Source organism: Eumetopias jubatus, unplaced genomic scaffold (assembly GCF_037043125.1).
Source record: "Eumetopias jubatus isolate StellerSeaLion01/CBP00866 unplaced genomic scaffold, mEumJub1_p1.0 scaffold_17, whole genome shotgun sequence".
NCBI lineage: Eukaryota > Metazoa > Chordata > Mammalia > Carnivora > Otariidae > Eumetopias > Eumetopias jubatus.
Genome location: NW_028274823.1, coordinates 26,270,300 through 26,288,107, shown reverse-complemented (window position 1 = coordinate 26,288,107; position 17,808 = coordinate 26,270,300). Strand labels below are relative to the sequence as shown.

General features: G+C 57.0%; 1 protein-coding gene across 4 annotated transcripts in view; it reads right to left on the bottom strand.

The window, feature by feature from the left end:
- COL17A1 (collagen type XVII alpha 1 chain) overlaps window positions 1-17,808 on the bottom strand; it is a 44,598-nt gene that overhangs the window by 11,955 nt on the left and 14,835 nt on the right. For all 4 annotated transcript variants that reach the window (XM_028098903.2, XM_088019801.1, XM_088019802.1 and 1 more), the window contains exons 11-32: window positions 16,629-16,700; window positions 15,804-15,872; window positions 14,599-14,760; window positions 14,145-14,225; window positions 13,006-13,050; window positions 11,920-12,108; window positions 11,175-11,396; window positions 10,869-10,898; window positions 10,659-10,685; window positions 9,245-9,271; window positions 9,081-9,143; window positions 8,254-8,358; window positions 7,602-7,664; window positions 6,932-6,967; window positions 6,316-6,369; window positions 6,024-6,059; window positions 5,507-5,542; window positions 4,756-4,818; window positions 3,534-3,569; window positions 3,194-3,265; window positions 2,300-2,326; window positions 1,339-1,374 (exon numbers count right to left, since the gene is read on the bottom strand). In XM_028098903.2, coding sequence (XP_027954704.1) covers window positions 1,339-1,374; window positions 2,300-2,326; window positions 3,194-3,265; window positions 3,534-3,569; window positions 4,756-4,818; window positions 5,507-5,542; window positions 6,024-6,059; window positions 6,316-6,369; window positions 6,932-6,967; window positions 7,602-7,664; window positions 8,254-8,358; window positions 9,081-9,143; window positions 9,245-9,271; window positions 10,659-10,685; window positions 10,869-10,898; window positions 11,175-11,396; window positions 11,920-12,108; window positions 13,006-13,050; window positions 14,145-14,225; window positions 14,599-14,760; window positions 15,804-15,872; window positions 16,629-16,700 — 1,551 coding nt within the window. The remainder of the gene's footprint in view (window positions 1-1,338; window positions 1,375-2,299; window positions 2,327-3,193; window positions 3,266-3,533; window positions 3,570-4,755; window positions 4,819-5,506; window positions 5,543-6,023; window positions 6,060-6,315; window positions 6,370-6,931; window positions 6,968-7,601; window positions 7,665-8,253; window positions 8,359-9,080; window positions 9,144-9,244; window positions 9,272-10,658; window positions 10,686-10,868; window positions 10,899-11,174; window positions 11,397-11,919; window positions 12,109-13,005; window positions 13,051-14,144; window positions 14,226-14,598; window positions 14,761-15,803; window positions 15,873-16,628; window positions 16,701-17,808) is intronic.

Sequence of the window (17,808 nt, the reverse complement as noted above, 5' to 3'; positions counted from 1 at the left end):
CTCAGGACTGGAAATGCACTGACTCCAGAGAACTGAGTGAACAGAGTGGAGGACAGAAAAGCCCTCCCCTGGGGGCTCCTCGGGGGCCTCTTCTGTCATTTCCCATGATCTGTGGGCAAGTCCATCACCCACACCACGACAGAGAGGATGATTCCCCCTTGGAGGAAGTAGAGGGTGGTTCTCTGCTTGCTATCTGCCATTCCCTTTGGGTCAAGGTCAAGAGGAGAAAGCACTGGTGTTTGTTTTCTTGGAACACAACATGGTGTTAGGTGAAATGTCCACCTCCTGCACACACTCCCCAGGAAGGGCCTGAAACCCCCCTTGGACAGGAAGTCACAGGCCCTGGAGAAAGAGAAGTTGTCTGGTATCCTCAGGGATCCCCAAACCTAGGAGTCTCTTCCTAAAGGTGCTTATCAATCCATGAACAGATCTATAGCCCCAGAGGTTAATCTGCCTGGGATAGAGGAACTCAGTTATTATTTTGGAATTACACTTATTTGTCCCAAAAGAACTCCCTGGCCCAACTAGTCATTGGGAATAGTTTCTGGAAAGTAGTAATTCCATTCCTAGGGTCTCCCCAAGATGATAGTGACTGCTCACGACAGCATAGCTCCATGGAATGTCAGGATTCGGGAATGCGGAGTCACTGGAACAGGAGAAAAACTGTCCCTGAGCACCGCTGACCCCTGGACTGGCCCAGGGTTGCAGAACGGGACAATGGCAAAGGACCGGAGCAGGATGAGAGTGTCCCCTGTGTGCAGGGGTACCAGAGTGGCCTTGGCCAGACCCCTGCAGAGGCCCTCCCCTCTTGCAACTTAGACTTTGCGCTCTGAGGGGCACTGAGGTGCTCCTCCCCACCTGTCAGAGCCCCTGCCAGAGAAGGTTGTGGGGTGCACAGGCACACGGAGGCCTGCGTGAGTGAACAGGACAAAGGTGGTCCCTGTCCGACGGAAGGGTCACGCTGGGGGGGACCAAGCCTAAGCCAGGGAGACAGAGCATGAACAGGGATGTTTTAGAGGCAAGCCAGGATATGGACAGGCTCTGAGAGGCAGCACCCCCTTCCAGCTCCTCCTCCAACAATGGCCTGGAGACATCTGGTACCAGGCCAGGCTCAGGACCGAGGGGGCAGGTGTGGGGGCGGGGCGGGGCGCGAGGATTCAGGGCTTCAGTGGATCAGAACGAATCTGGCTCCCCAGCTTCACTGCCTTCTGCTGAAGCCACTAGATGCCACTGTTGATCCAGACTCTGGCCATAGAGGGGCTCCCTCCTGCTAGCCTCTCCCCTCCCGCAAAAATGGCTAGTAAAAAGAAGGAATATCTGAACTGGAAAATCACTTACCTTTAGCTCCTGGTCGGCCAGGGGTACCAGGAAGTCCTGATGAGATTAAAACAAGTCAGTGGGGATGACTGAGGGCCAGCAATTCCAGACCCCTGTGGCAGTAACTGTGCTCCGTCACTGGGCACAGCCCCCAGTGCCCAGCGACACCTGCAGAGCCACCTGGCTTTGCCTCCTGCTTTAGCCTGGGGGCCCCTCGAGGAGCTCTTGCTCTGAGCCCTTCTCCCTCTCTAGGAAATGGGGCAACTGCTGGGCTTGAGGGAGGCAGAGGCCCATGGACGCAGCTTTGGGGGATCCCAGTCGGTCTGGGTTATGAGCCCTCCCCGCCCCCCCACCGTATGCCCGCCAGCAGTGGAGGGGAGTAGGGGCTGGGCTGCTGCTTCCCACCTGGGCTTTGCGGCTGAGTTCCACCAGGGCGCATGAGAAGGAGGCCCCGTGTACTCAACTTCTGGGGGGAGACCTGTGGCTTGACTTCATTTCACATCTTTACCCAATTTCCTTTAGGAGTTGGGGGTGGGCATGGTAACAGCTCAAAAACAAATGGGTAAACGCTAGTGCAACTGTAGGACAGACTCTGCTGCTGAAGTTGTCCCAGGGAGACTGGGCCCTTGCATGAGGGGAGCCCCCTCTCCTACCCTGGGGGCCTCTGTGGGGCCAGTGCAGCTCCTGGGCCTGGAGCTTCCTCTTGGGGCTCCTACGCCCTGGGCCAGGCAGACTGAATCGGCACATGGTTTAACTTCGGGTCTCCACAATGGCTTTCTGGATTTTGTATTTTTCCTTCCTTAGATGTTTCTTAAGACTCACAGTGAAAGGACCTGAACCAATCTGCGTGTGGGGTTGCGGGGGGGGGGGGGGGCGGTAGTGCAGGGAGGAGAGGAAACCCCAAGGTGACTGGTGAGGCATTTGCCGGAAGGAGGCGGCTGGGCAGGTGTCGTCTGGAGGTGGGAGGGGCCCCATGACTCACCCTGAGGTCCTTGGGGTCCTGTGAGACCTACAGAAAACAATATGAGAGAGAGAGAGACATGGATGAAGGGCTGAGGAGCCACACCCTCAGCCGAGTGCTGTGGGTGACCACTGCTCCATCAGGCGATGGTTCTTAGCCTGCTTGGGGTCACACCCTTCGGCATCTGAGAGCCAGGAACCCAGCAAGCTCATACACTCACGGACCCCCAGTGCTGTCCCCCAAGACTCCCTCCCTCGGTGCTCCCTATCTGAGCACACACTGAAGGGACCGGGGCCCCCAGTGCTGTCCCCCAAGACTCCCTCCCTCGGTGCCCCCTATCTGAGCACACACTGAAGGGACCGGGGCCCCCAGTGCTGTCCCCCAAGACTCCCTCCCTCGGTGCTCCCTATCTGAGCACACACTGAAGGGACCGGGGCCCCCCGTTCCCAGCAGGCCCCTTGACGATGGCCACCTTGCCCTTGCAGCTCTCCCAGCTTGCTCTGGTCTCAGCCCCTGTGGCCCTGTGGCCTGGCTCCCACTGGGCCTTGAGAGGAAACCCCAACAGTGGCCCCTCTTATCAGACGGGGGGGCATTCGGTGAGGGCCCAGGGATGGCCAGAGGGGAGATGGATGGGGCAAGGTATGGAAATCGCCTTAAACTTTGCAGTTTTTAAGACATTCCTTGCTCCTTGCTAAAACTCGTTCTCTGTTAATCTGTTAATTGTCATTCTCTGCCACCAGATCGCCAGAGGTGGTGACTCAGAGGTGTCAGGACCCGTGGTCACTATACACAGCGCAAGCCATCCCTTGCAGCAGCTGAGATGCTGGAGGAAGACGGGATAAGGCACATGCACGGGCGTGTAAACATGCACACACACACACACACAGCCGTGGTCCCCTTTTCCCAGTCTGTTACCTGGCTTTCCTTGGTCTCCAGAAGGCCCTTGTGGGCCACGGGTTCCAGGCATCCCCATTAGACCTTGCTCACCTAGAGAGCACCAGCAACACAGAAAGGTTTTCCTTTTAGGAAAGCTGAACCAGCCAGCACCTCTGAGCCTCTGCTTTCTTGGGGTTTTCCTGAGTAACTTGTGGGCAGGTGGAAAGGAGAAGGGAAGTCAGACCTGGGCCTCGCAGGGTCCACGTGACGTGTGCCCTGCTGGCGTTAGGATTCAGGGGATGGGGCCCTGCCTGCTAGGACATGGGCAGGGCAAGCCCGGCCTGGCAGTGAGTATGAGGAGAGCAGGGCAATGACCCACCTCTTGGGCCCTGGTGTCCATCGGGGCCAGCAGGTCCTAGGAAAACCAAACCGTGGCTCAGCAGTTACCCCAGGAGTGACTTCGGGCCTGCCCCCCTCAAATGCCCTGCAGCCTCTCGGCAGGTTGTCTCCGAGGTGGGAGCCCGTGCGGCCCCTCCCACAGCCACCAATCACAGAAGCAGCCCCGTCGTTGGGACCCCCTCTGGATGGCACTTTCTCCCTGGCCTCTTCCCCTCAACCAGTAATTGTATTTTCCTGCAGAGAATTAACAGGTCAGCGACTCCCCACTGCATCCCCAGGGCCTATGGGGGGGCTCCACACACACCAGATGCTCAGTATGTGTCCGTCTTGTTCACTCAAGGTCCTAGGAGTCAAGGTCCTCCAAGCTCTCATCGCCTCTGCTCTGGGCATTACGCTAACCTCTGTCCTAAGGGGTGTCCTCCTGGGACCATGTCTCGCTTTCTCTGCTCCCCCCACTTTGTCTTTCCTCACTCATTTTGTCTCTGTGTGGAATTTTCCAACCTGACCATGATGCAGTCTTCCTTACTTTCTAAGGCCGGATGAAATGCCCCCTCCTTCATCCCTCTAGTTGGAAGGACTCTCTCTCTGCTGTGCCCTCACAGCACTCTGGACCTTTCGGGGCACCTATCACCTTTACGAGCTTTATCTCCCCTTTCGAAGGTAAAGCATCTGACTTGCCCCACATGGCATCCTATGTACATCCAGAGCTTCCTTGCTCTGTTAAATGAATGAGAAAGTGAACCTACCATATCCCCACTGATGGAACTTAGACCCTTTTAGGAATTGGTGCTAAATGCTCGACCCTCAGAGGGTCCGTGGCCAGCTTCCATGTCCTGCTGGGCAAGCACCACGCTAAGCATCAGCAAAATACTTAAACCCTGGATCTGGCTGGGACGTCAGCTCTGGAGTACCAGGCCTAGGCCTGCAACACTGCAGGTCCCAAAGGACCTCAATACTCATCTGTCCTCCCCATGGGCCCAAGTGGCTCAGAGGGAGGGACCAGCATGGATGGGTCACCAACCTCCCCCCCGCCCCCAAGCAGTGAGAAACCCAGACGACTGTCCAGGCCCAGCCACGTACACGGGCCAGGGGCCGGCAGACTGGAGAACAGGAGAGGCAGCTCTAGAAGCAGGCTCTCAGCTCTCCGGCCATGACGATTGGCAGGGGCAGACCTACTGCATCCATTCCTTCGCAACACTCACCTACTGCTCCTTTAGCTCCGGGCTCACCCACAGCACCAGGCAAGCCTCTCATGCCTGGCTCACCTGCAAAGGAAATGGGCTAGCTGCCTGGAGGCCTCCAAGATATGGGTGTTTGACACCTATGAGGACGCTCCTCCCTCCCCACCCACCCCCAAGACTGCCGCCTGCCCAACCAGAGAGCTTGAGGTGACAAACAGAGGTTGGGGACACAGCCTCTGCTTAGTGGCTACTGGTCAGCGTCCCTGAGCAATGGGCACGGACGGGCCCAGAGCCACACCAGGGCTGAAGGGACGCGGGCCTGATTCTTACTCCCTGGCCCCACATGGCTGCCCCTTGTAGCCAACGCCCTGTTGCTCCGGATTCCATTTTCAGTCCTTCAAGTTGGCAGGAGGTTAAGTGGATGAGAGGCTCACAAGGAGCGTGGACGCTCTATTACTTTGGGAAGAGCTTCATTTTCCCAGTTGGATTCCCCCCAAATAATCCAAGACAATCAGAAACTCCCTTTTCTGTTCCAAACATTTACTGTCTGGACTATACATACATTTTGATGCTGGTTTCCACTCCCTTCACTGTTTTATCTTGTGCTTTTGTTTTTGTTGTTTTGCTTTGTTTTTTTTAGATTATAAGTTCTCTAGAGGTTTTTAGACAGAGGGTTTGTCTCACACGTCTGTATTTCTTTCCACCTCCAGGACCCGGTGGATTTACAAGATAGTCTTTAAGGGATCGCTGCAGATGCTTGTGCAGGACTGACCTGTGAGGCCCCGGGGTCCTTTCTCTCCCTGGTCACCTGCAACAAACATGGGGCAGGGTCGGGGGGCAGGAAGCGTCAGTCGGGAGCCAGGAAAACCCCCTCACTCAGCGGGAGGGACCCCTGGCTGCGAGTAGTTGTCACTGTGCCCGCAAGCTGCGGTCAGGAGGTTGGCGAGAACCGGACAAGGACTGGTGGACCAAGGACCACGCCTGCCCTCCCCCAGGGTCACCCACAGACCGACCCCAGTCCCTTGCTGTCACTCAAGTGGGCGCCACGGGTTCAAGGAGAACCAGACTAGAGGGGACACGCCTCAACACCGTGTCCCGGACCCCTTGCAGACCACCCAACCACAGCACTGTGACGCGGCTGCTGTTTCCCCGCTTCCTGCCCGTGTGTCCCCAGGCGGGAGGCCGGGCTAGAATGAGCTCTCACATTCACCCCCAGACTGAGGCAGGGGTCCTAGCTGGGTTCCTAGGACTCAGGCAATGATGGGGATGTCTGAGGAGCAGCAACATACCTTTGGGTCCTGGTGACCCCAGAGGTCCTTTGTCCCCTGAAAAGGTAATAGACAACTCTGTAAAGAGCCTTGGTGGTGGGGGAGGGGGGAACGACAACCAAGCAAGGGCAGGGTCTGTGTGTACAGAGAGGCTCTCCCACCATCCTGACCTCCCCTCTGCTCCCGTACCTGTCAGCCTGCACTGGCCGCTGGTCACACCTGTCAGACCCTCCCTGCCCCCCAGACCTCCTCCTTGAGCAAGGGGCATCCAGAGGGTGACATCCCCTTCCCCCAAGCCCTCTCCCAAGCTTACCTTTAATACCAGGGAGTCCAACGTCCCCTCGGAGCCCCTGGGGACCTATAGGGCCTGCAAGTGAAGGAAATCACGCGGGCAGATGAGTGGCCCCAGCCCTGGGGCTGAGGGGCATGTACACGCGTTCACGTGCACACACACACACACACACACCCTGGGGCAAAGTCAAGGGCTGCGCTCCACAGACGCCTCCCCATGTCCCTGGCTCCCTTGTCCTGGGCCAGCTCTTTGCCCGTGTTACCAGGCCCGGGGGTGGGGACGCCATGTGGGCCGCGAGCAGAGACAATAGCCTGAGGCCCGGCGTGGCCTGCAGCTCCAGGACCGCTGCGGCAGAGGGGCTCTGGCCCCTGGGGGGAGATGGCGCAGAGACTCTGCTCAGGTGCAGTGGGATGGGGGCCGCCTGCTGCTGAAGCTTCCAGAGCCAGGTCGCAAGGGATCTCACTAGACCCACTGGGAACCTGACCTCGGCTTCAGGGGACCTGGGGACGGACGGGAGTTTGGGGTCTCTCAAAGGCTCACTTTATAACTACTTCTTTTGCTTTAAAAATGTTCTTCCCTTAGGCATCCCTTTCCTTTCCCCAGAAATAGCACGTATTGATGTAGGCAGCACACTGACCTGGGAGACCCCGTGGGCCAGGGGAGCCACTGGAACCTGAGAAGGAAGAGCAGACAACCACCATCAGGGGCAAGGCACAGGCCGGGGACGTCCGACCCCACGGGGAAAGGCGGGGGGGCGGGGCTCACTCCCAGCTGACCCCAAGTCAGTGGATCTGAGGATGACCCCAATGCAAAGTTCTCCTTCGGGAGGCAGCTGCAGCTGGTGGGATTGAGAGGCCCCTGCTCCTCCCCGGTCAGAGTAAAACATCTGGGCCCGGGCGGCGGTATGGAGGAGAGTTGGCCAGATGGGCGTCAAACTGAGAAGGCCCTATTTGCCCCGAGCTGTCCAGACATGTTGCTCTTGAACGAGCGCTTCTGGGCACAGGTCAGGTGAGGAACTTGTCTGACTGTGGACTTCCTTACCCATCCACCCACTTAGGGGCCATATAATGGGACCACTGAAGAGAGATGCAAACATGGTCCCAAATTTCCATGAAGCCAAAAATAGAGCCCCAGTCCTGACCCCGCCCCGGGACTCCTTTGTGGGGGGACACTCTCTGGGCCCACTGTCCCTGCACAGGTCTGGGGCAATAGGTCAGCCTTGCCGGGATTCCCAGTGCCCGGACCTCTGTGATCCATCCTGGTCCTGGACATGGCAAATTTGGGTACCGTCCTGGCACCTGACTTACCTTTGGGACCCACAGAACCTGGGACACCAGGTGGGCCCTGAACACCGGGTTCACCAGCAACCCCTGGGGAGAAAGGGGAGGCCCCTCAGTTTGGTTGCCCACCCAGTCAGGCAGTGTCATTTGGGGGACACTGCCCAGGCTGCTGGAGGTCTCTGATCCATCTGATACCTCCTTGAGGCCACGAATCTGCAAAACACCTTCAGTTTCTGCCCCCAGAGCCTTTATTTATAGTCCATGAGCTCTGGTACCTGGTAGGTACACAATATTTATTGCCTGGTTAAACAATATATTTAAGGGAAAGTGAAGCTAAAAATAAACTTCTTGCTCATGATCTTTTGGCATTTTGAGCATTTCTGGTGTCTGTGCTTGGTTTACCCTGATAAAAGCAGACTCATGGTTAAGAATCTAATGTAAAATCTTCCCCATCTCCTCCAGGGTCGGGCCTGTGTCTCCCCCGGGAAGACCCTTTCTCCCCGTTGCCAAGTTCTTTGTGGATTCCAAGGACTGGGGGGTTCTTAGCTTCACACCTGAACCGTCAGCCCAGCCCACATCCCCTCATTAGAGCGTGGTCTTTGCAGGGCCCGGCACAGAGCCCGGCTTGAGGTAGGTACTCAGCAAAGGGGAGTAAAAGGAAGGAGGAAGAGCCTCTTACCTCTGTCCCCTTTCTCTCCAAACCCAGGAGGCCCTGGCTCACCACGAGGTCCCATGGGGCCTTCTCGTCCCCTCTGGCCCATGGGTCCCTCCAGGCCCGGCTCTCCTAAAGAAACGCACAGCCAACACCGAGTGAGGACCCAGTGCCATGGCTCAGGGCTCCAGCGGCAGCATCTCGCCGGCAGAATACCTGCCTGGAGCCTCCACACTAGTCTCCCGCTTCCCTCCTTACCCTTAGAGCCCAGGCCCAACCCAGAAGCTAGAGTGACCCTTAGGAAATGCAAGGGGATCACAACCCGCTTCTGCCCCAAACCTGCAAATGGCTTCTTAACTCACTGGCAGTAAAAGATGAAGTGTTACCACAGCCTCCAAGGCCCCACATGATCAAGAGGCCACCTCAGTCTTCTGATGGGCTCCAGCCAGGCCTCCCCTCCTCCCCCTCCCTGCTCCTTGACCATGGCACACCCTTGCCCCAGGGCCCAGGGCTGCTCCCTCTGGCTGGAGTGTTCCCCACCCCCCGCCCCCGCCCATCTCCCCAAGGCTGGCTCCCTCACCCCCTTTGAGTCTATTCAAGGCTGTTCAAATGGCACCTTCCCAGTGAGGCTTTCCCTGACAGCCATATTTAAATTTACCCCCTCACGCTCCCAGGGCCCTGCCTGGCTCTGTCTTTCTCGTTTCATGATCCACCTCCAACCCTGCTCTGGACTTTACTTATTTGTCATGTCTGTGGTCTTTCTCCCCAACCCAAAGATGAGCAGGGGTTTCTGGTCTGTTCACCAATGTCCCCCCAGCTCCTAAAACAGAGCCTGGCACACAGCAGGCACTTACCTACGCTGCCTTTTTGACCCTTCGGTCCTTCTGGACCTGGGCGGCCCAAGAGCCCAGGGATGCCTGTGGAGACACAAGAACACCTCAGCCCTGTTTTCCCCCTAGAACCGGGAGCCGGGGCCAAGCCGCCCGTGACACTAGCCACGCCGTCAGAGGTTACACACCTGGAGTCCCAGGGAGCCCTCGGTCGCCTGTGAGGACAGAGAGAAAAGCGAGAAGTCAGCAGACTCATGCCCATTACCTCAAAGAGCCCCTGTAGAACTCAAGTAAGATTGCCAAATTTAGCAAATATACAGGATGCAGATAAACACTGAGTACATCTGTAGTCTAAATACGTTTAACGCAATTATTTGCGACATAGTGAAAAATGATTTAACTGCAATTCAAATTTAACGTCTTGTATTTTATGGCAGCCAGAGAGAGACTCCAGGACCAACCGTCCTCACGTCTAGCATGGTCAGAAGGGGTGTGTGGCCTGCCAGCTGGAGCCTTCATGAAGGGGGCTCATGCAGTGACCCAGGCTGGGGGTGGGGGTAGGGAGTCCGGAAGAGAAGTGGAAGGCCATCAGGTGGAGGAACCCCCATTCCTGCACTGGGCTCTCTTGGGAAGGGAGGTAAAGCTGGGGATGGAGGGCCAGCCCTGTCATCTTGAACAGTGGTTCTCAGAGTGGTCCGCGCACCCCTGGCCTCAGAACTACCCAGGTGAGCAAGACCCTAACTCCGGGCGCCATCCACACCTGCCAAATCAGAGGTTCTGGGAGGAGGGCTCAGCATCTTCTGGCAATTCTCCTACACACTGAAGTTTGCAAACCCCACTCAGCTAGGTCAAGGGGTGCTGCTGTGGTCAACTGGGATCGGAAAACTCTTCTGCCCATGAGCCTGTCCCACTGATTGTCAAACCACTTCTCTGAGGAAATATATTTCCTATGGCACATGAAGGTGTCACACAAGATAGCACACGATTGTTCCCCAACTAACACTGTGGGGCCCCTTTTCCTGTGAATATGTCCCGCCTCCCTGCTACACTGCCCTCTCCCTGAAGGCAGGTGGTGTTGTCCCTACTGGATTCCCCCACAGGAGCCCCGTTTCTGACTGCTGGGGGTCACCTCCAGCCTCCCCCAACTTAGACCCCTGGGAGCAGACTGCTCACCTGCAGTGGTGTTCCTGACCTGGGTCATCAGAATTAACCTGGGGGAAGGAGGGATCCAGTCCCAGAGGATCTGATTCCTGGCAGGGCCCAGGAATCTGTATTTCTAGAAATCTCCCTAAGGATTGTGTAGAGTAGCAGGCCCCTGGGCTGCCCTTTGGAGCGGAGGGAGATGCAGGCCTCTGATGCAATCAGAGTCCTTGTTGGGGAAGTCCTGAGAACCGTGAGGAGGGACGAGGGACAGTGTTGCCCCAGAGACACAGAGCCCTGCTCTGTCACTAAGCGCCCTGACCCCAAAAGCCCAACGGTCTGCAGGCCTTAGACGAGGAGAGCTGGCCAGGAAGACGGGGTGTGTGGGAATCAGACCCTGGCCAATTGCCTTAAACCAACCCTTACTAATATTCCAGGTCAAAATCACCATGCTTAATTTACCTTTAGGGCCTTGACTTCCCATGTCACCTAAAATCAGAAAAATATGAAAACTATGAGATGGAGTGAGAACCCCAGGACCATTCTCAACCCTCCCGACAGATACCGTAAGATCTTTCCACTGCTCATCCTTCAGTTGGAAAATTTCCAACCAGAAACCCCAGTCCAAGGGCAGGAAAAGAGAGCAGGGTCAGGGCTCAGTCTACCCAGTACCTTTTGGGCCGGGGCTTCCTCGGAGATTTCCTACAAAGGAAGGTACACATGGAGTGAGCGGCATAACTTGTGTGTCACACACACACGCACACAGAAGAACACGAGGTGGGGATCGCCGCGGTATGGGGAAAGAAACGGAGGCGGGGACTGGCACCCAGACTCTAAGCTGTGTGACCTGGGGCAGTTCTCCTCGCCGGGCCTCAGTGTTCCCAGCAGTCAGATGGGATGGCAATGCCGGCCCCCCTCCCGGCCCCTGGGCAGGGGCAAACGGAGAGTATGGGAGGCGGGGCTCTTCGCCACGCTCACCGCTTTCCTGTTCAGCCATCAGCTTGTCCCTCACGAACAGCCAGAGCACCTCCTGACTATGGCCATCGAGCCCCAGTCTCCCCGCGCCTGCTCCCACGCCGGGCCCGGCGCCCTGCAGCCAGTCCTTGTTGGCGCGCTCCGCCTTCTCCTCGAAAAGCAGCCCGGCGTCCCGGCTCTGCTCCAGCGCAGCCACCCGGGCCTTCAGCGCCCTCACCTCCTCCGCTGCAGGGAAGGGGGGGGGGTGGAAATGGGCCTCTCAGCTGGGCGGCCACGCCTCAGCGTGGGCCCCACCTGGGGCTCTAGGGACATCTTGCTGCAATCCGCACGCGGGGGCGGTGACGCAACCCAGCCCTGGGAGCCAGCCTTCTGGTGCGCGGTGGTGACAGTGCGGGGGTGGGCGGGCGGGGGGGGGGGGGCTTCTCCCTGGGCGCGGGTGTGGGGGCCACACAGAGACCCATACGGGGCGTGGGAGAGGGGAAAGGCCACGGGGCTATGGAGAGGCCTGGCCTGCCCAGTAAGGGCAACAAAAAGCTTGCTTAGTAGGCTGTTCCAGGGACAGAGGGCCCTGAGGCTGGAAGCCACATGGGCACCCCTGCTCGGCCGCCTCCAGAGCCTCAGCGTGCTCATCTGCAGTGATGAGGGGTCTGCACCCACCCGCTCTGGCCCCTCCATCCTTGGGCCGGGCGGACTCCTGCCGTCTGCACGGGCAGTGGGGCCTGTCGCCGGGCCCCTTGCTGTCACATACCCAGAGCAATGAGGCCAAAGAGTAGCCCCAGCAGCAGTAGCCAGGTGAGCAGCAGGCCCAGCAGCCACTTCCACCAGCTGCAGCAGGAGCCGCAGGGGCCCCAAGCCGGCGCCGCCCCCCACGGGCCGCCGGCGCCACCGCCGCCGCCGCCCCCGCCACTGCCGCCCCGGTGGCTGTAGTCGTGGATTTCTACGGAAGACAGAGGAAGGGTAAGGTGCACGCAGCAGGCTTGCGCCCTCTTCCCTCCGAATTCTCCGGGTTTGGGGGCCTCACTCGGGGCCTGAGTGAATGCTGGTGGGGGCTGGCTCCTGGACAGAACACAGGGCCCCGGGCGGGTGAAGGGCCTGAGCATCCCGGGTGTGCGGCCCGCAGGGGGTCCCTTCCCCTCCGTTCCCTTTCTTACAGAATGGGGTTAAAAGCTTGCCTCCTTCTTAGGATGGCTGCCGAATGAGGGAGATAAGGCACGCAAGGCGGTGAGCTCAGGACGCAGGGCGTGGCACGGAGTTTAAAAATCTCCATGACCACTGATTTTGCTACAAGCTCCCGCATTTGATTATGGCCAAACCCAATGCGTCCCCAGCTCCCCGTCTCGGTTCCCGCTCCTCCTTCTTTGTAACCCCTGCGGCGCCCGGAATTACACTCAGCACCTATGGGGGTGGCCGGGGGCCTTTTTCTTTTTAAAGTGAAAAGGGTTTTTCTGACTAAAATGGGCTGATAACCCTTGACCTGCTTCTCTCACAAGACTGCGGAAGCAAGGGAGCTCAGTGTAAAGGGCTGGAGATGTGCATGTGGTCTCAGGGGCGCTCTGAAGCCCAGGCAGGGGGTTCCTGAGGCTGGGGGACCCTGGACGGCCTGTGAGCCCCACCCTGAGCTAAGCTCCTGCTGCGGCCCTGCTCCAGCCCCCAGCCTGCACCCCCTGCTGCCCTCCACCCTGCTGCCTTTGGGCCTTCAGGGAAACACTCCTGTGTGCCCCAGCTGCAGGCGGGGGGGGGGGGTGGGGGGGGGTGGGGTCATCCGTTCCATCCATCACCACCAGCCCCATCAGCTCCCGTCCCCGTCCCCGCAGGACCTGCTGTTGTCACTCACCTGCGGAGGCGGCCTTGCCCTTGGTGGACACGGTCTTCACGTCTCCTGGAAGGCAAACACCAAGGATGCAGGTTTGGACCCGAGCTTTTCAACAACAGGAGCCCACAGGACAGCCCGTGAGTGGACTGTGGGCAGAACTTGAGGGAAACATGCCAACTGAGCACGTGGAGGAGCCAGCGGGCGGGGACCCTCCCTCACACAGTCCTCGCTGATGGGGTACTTGCAACAATTCCATCGAGAGAGACGTGGCTTGACAAGCACTTGTCAAGGGAAAAAGCAGGGTCTTGACCTTCTTGTGACCTTAAATCTTTCAAGCTCAGGACATTTTTGGAGTTCCGTGTTAGGGGTGACATTCACATTCAAACGATAAATGTGCTTATGAGAAAGGACTCTTGATTTCTTGGTTCAGCGACTCCGAACACGTTCCTCACCTGGGGCGGAGGGACGGAGGGGCGGAGGGCTAGCACATGAGTCCCTCCTACTATTCAACCACTGAGTGTGGGCACGTGTGAAGTTTTCTGGGAACACTGTTTACAGCTTTCATCAGATCTGGCAATCTTTGTCTCCATAGCCCCATTTCCATCCCTAAAATGTATGTCTTCAAAGTAAGCATTTCTTTAGAGTCAGGCCTGCTGAAGACTGTAACGGATTGCATTTGCATTTTGAAAAGATGTTCTGGGACCCAACTTTTCCTTTACTGACCTCCCTGAAATCAGTGATCTGGGGAGAGTCTACAGGTCCCAGAGCATGCGGAGAAAGGCAGTTATCCGGGACAGAATCCAAATATTTGAGAAGAAAAAAAAATAAACGTAGCAAGTGCTTTGCAAAGCATTTTCTAGTAGTTCTGAAACTTATGGGACAAGGAGTAAGCGGAGAAAAACAATCCCACCGTAGACGTCAGATGCGCCCCGGGAAGGCATCCGCTGCAGTCACACACACACACACACGCACACGCACACACGAGACCGCTGCGGAGCTGTGGGGCCAGGGCCTGACACTCTGCATTTCTAACAGGCTCCTGGGTGGCGCCCGCACCGCTGGGCCGGATGCCGCACTCTTGAGTAGCGAGGTCTCAGAAGATAAATAAATGAGATGCAGATAGACCGAAGTCAGAGGGACAGTCTCAGATTTCCTCTCACCATTAGCTTCTGAAACCAGGCAGGTGTCCGCAGTGTAGGCAGCTTGCTTTTCTTTCTTGAGGGTGTCGTCTGAAAAAGATGCTGTGCGCACAACCCATGATCATCCGGGGTGTTCTGTCCTCACTCCCTGCCTGCCCCAGGGCCGCTCCTGCGTGGACACCGGGTAGGAAGAGGGCCCGGCTTTCCTGAGTTAATCTCCCATATCTGTGTTTGTGCTTAGACTTCCTATTGCCCAAAGACCCCTCTGGGAGCCTTTTGCCAGGATTTTCCTGAATGTTTATCTACATTCAAGGCAGACCCTGGAACACCCTATTCAGGCAGGCATTTTTCATTTGAATGGGATGACTGTGGTTTTCTTATTAAAATGTCTCAAACCACCTTGCTGGGACATTCTGTCTCCTACAGGGTCTGCCTTTCTTCTGAAACCTGCATAGCCCGGGGCCCCCCCTCGTACTTGAACCGATGCTGGCCGGGGAGGCAGTGAAGACCTTCCCGCTGTCCTTGGTCATGATCAGCAGCTCCATCTCCTTCTTGGCTGGCGTGTTGTCTTTCTCCAGGATCAGGAATTTACAGTCCTTGTGCAGGAGATCATCACTCTGGACATTTGTGGTGCAGGCTGGGGAGGAGAGGAGTCGGCCAAGGGAGAGGGAAGAAAGCAAAAGAGGAAGGAGGAGGAAGAGAAGAGCGGGAGGGAAAAGGAGAGATCAGCGGGTATGTCTGCGGGCCTCCTGCTCTCACCAACAGTGGTTACTAAGAAGCCTCCTGGGGACCAAAGGCACCCTCCCCCACCCAGCTGGGCCTGGCCATCAGAGGTCAACGCCAGAAGCGCCGGGCAGCTGACCTTTGAAGCTGCCTCCCCACCTGGACGTTATAGGATCTTTAGTGAAAGGGCCACAGTCCCCTTGTCAGGCAGGCACTTCTTTAGTTAACATGGTGGGTTCATTTCTAACCTTCAGCCTCATGGGTTCCCGTCCTGGGTTGGGGGGAGCCCTTCCGGACCACCCGATCTAAGGCGCACACACTCCTGTCTCTAGCGAGCCACCTATTTCTTCCAGTGGGTGTTCTTCTCGGTCATCCCGTCCTGTACTTGGTCTCCCTGTCTATCTGCCTCCTCCACTGCAGGGGTCAGCCTGCTGAGGTGGGAATCTAGTCCGCCTTGTTCACGCCTCTGCTCGGGCCCTGAGAACAGCGTCTCATACAAAGCAGGTGCTCAGTAAATCTTTTTTGAATCAACAAATTGTTGAATGGAAGAAAGCAACAGGATCTGAGCAATGGAGGAAAGAACCCACCAGCTGCGGTGAGCCCAAGTTGATAAAGACCCTATTGGAAGTGTGTGTGGTGGGGTGGTAGCTTCTGAGGGACTCCCTGGTTCTTACACTGGGGAACACATAACAGGAGCAGGCCGGGGGCTTCCAGACACTGCTGGGGACTGGGGTGCAAATGTCTGACCCTAGGCAGCTGTGGAGGGTGGAACTCCCTGCCCCACCCCTTGAACAGGTAGGCCAAGGTAGGGTCAGGGGCACACCCATCTCTGCTCTGTCATGGCAACTGAGGTTTGCAGACCTCAGACCAGCAATGGGTTCCATATCTTCGCATAGAGCAGGTGTCACTGCAGAGCCCTGCACAAGCCTGCCTTCGGCAGCCGGGGATAGTGCTCACCAGCAGAGGTGGACGTGCCAGTGCTCGCGACGGCGGGGCTCTGCGGCAGGTTCTTCTTCACACCATACGCTGCAAGAAAGGAACCGCTGAGTGAGCGGGGCCAGTGTGAGAGGGCGGCTCCACGAAGCTCAGAAGCAGCCTGACCAGCCCCCCAGGTGAGAAGAGGACAGTAAGAATAAATAAAGTGAACAGTAATAACAAAGGCAACTCTCTCCAGCCACAAGGGCAGTAATGAGTATAGATGAACCTTTCTTTGGTCTAATCCTCATCCTTTTAGGACTGTTCCAAAATTCCTCCTCCTCCATGAGCTCCTCCTAGGATTCCTTCCCTTCGGAACTCCCATAACCCAAACACCTGCTCTGCATAGCTGGATTCATGTTGTCTTATAGGATGCCCCGTTGTTTCACGTGTATTAGACTCTCTACTCCAAGTAAACAGTAAGCAAGTTGAGGGCTAAGGCTAAGGGTCACACCTCTTCTGCTCCCCCTCCCCAGGCTTGTACAGGGGCTGCACCAGAAAATCAGCCAGGTGATCAACGTGCAGTGACGGGACTATCAGGAACAGCAGTGAGACAGGGCTCTACAGGTGACACACCACAGCACAGGCTCCCCCGTGGTTCCCCTCATGTCTGAGCCAGCACATGACAGAGGTTGGCATCTCTAGGTTGGGAGGTGGGGGGGCTGTTAGTTTGGTGGGAAAGGTTGACAGATTTTGAGAGACATTTTGGTGCCTCCGATTCAGTTGCTGAAAAGGGATATTGTGAGTTACAGCTGCCAAGAAGTGTCACTGCCCGAGGCCTGGGGGCGTCACACCTGGGATACAGACCTGTGGAGGCGGTGGCCGTGCTGTGGGACAGGGCGGATGAGCTGGGCGCCAGGTTGTTCTGCATGCCAAACACTGTGAAAGCAAGGGGTGGGGCAGGTGAGCGCAGGTGGGGGGGGCCCTTAGCTTGAGGCAGCCCCTGGACCCCCCAAATCACTTCCACGATGAAGGCCTTGGCACAGGACACCTTGGCCCCACATTCTCAGTTCTCACACTGTGAGTGACACAGGGGTCCCCCCACCGCAAGCCAAAAGCTACCAGCAGTTCCAAGCACTGGGTAGTGAGCACACACAACTGAAGAGTGGTCATTTGCACAGGGTCTGACAGATGTCGCCGTATCCCGGCACATTTAAAAACATCCCAGGGGTCAGGGCACCTGGGTGGCTCCCCCGGTTAAGTGTCTGACTCTTGGTCTCAGCTCACAGGTCTTGATCTCAGGGTCGTGAGTTCAAGCCCCTCGCTGGGCTCTGCACTGGATGTGGAGCCTACTTAAAAATATCCCAGGGTCCCTGTTTGCTGGGGCACCCTGGTGCACAGTGTGGAACTGTGGGCATGGAACGCAGACGCAGCGGGGCTGGAAGGGCTGGCCTGGCATACCCCTGCTTTTCCCTTGAACACTTCCTCCTTGAGACTTAAACACATGAAACTCCCCTAGCCCCCGTTATGATTTCAGAGGCTCATTCTAAATAACGTGCAGAAGCTCATTCCTCCCCAGTTAACAGCTTCCCTTATTCCATTGTCTCTAGTGTTTGGGGCACAGGTCCTGGGTCCAAGATCAGCCCACCTTCCTCAGAAGGTTAAAGGCAGAAGGAACGAAACCTGAACCCACTGTCTTCTGGGTTTGGTGGGGCTCTAGTCAAATGGAGGTGTTGAAACGAAAATGCTACATACACACTTGTGGATATACCAGGCAAGTAAATAAAGAAGGCCCACATCATTTACTAATCACAGTGAGAGAGAGAGAAAAGGCAGAGTCCTTAGGAAAAAAAAATATGCGGGCTGGTAACATTTACATAACAGGCAGTTATGTGGAAATAGAGTGAATGCATGTTTCTTTAAAATGGTCATGTTTGCAATGGGAACTAAACAGTAATCCTGGTTGAGCCCCCAATGAACTACAGTATTTATAAAAAGATCTAAAGTCAGATCCTGGGGCACCTGGGTGGCTCAGTCGGCTGGGTGC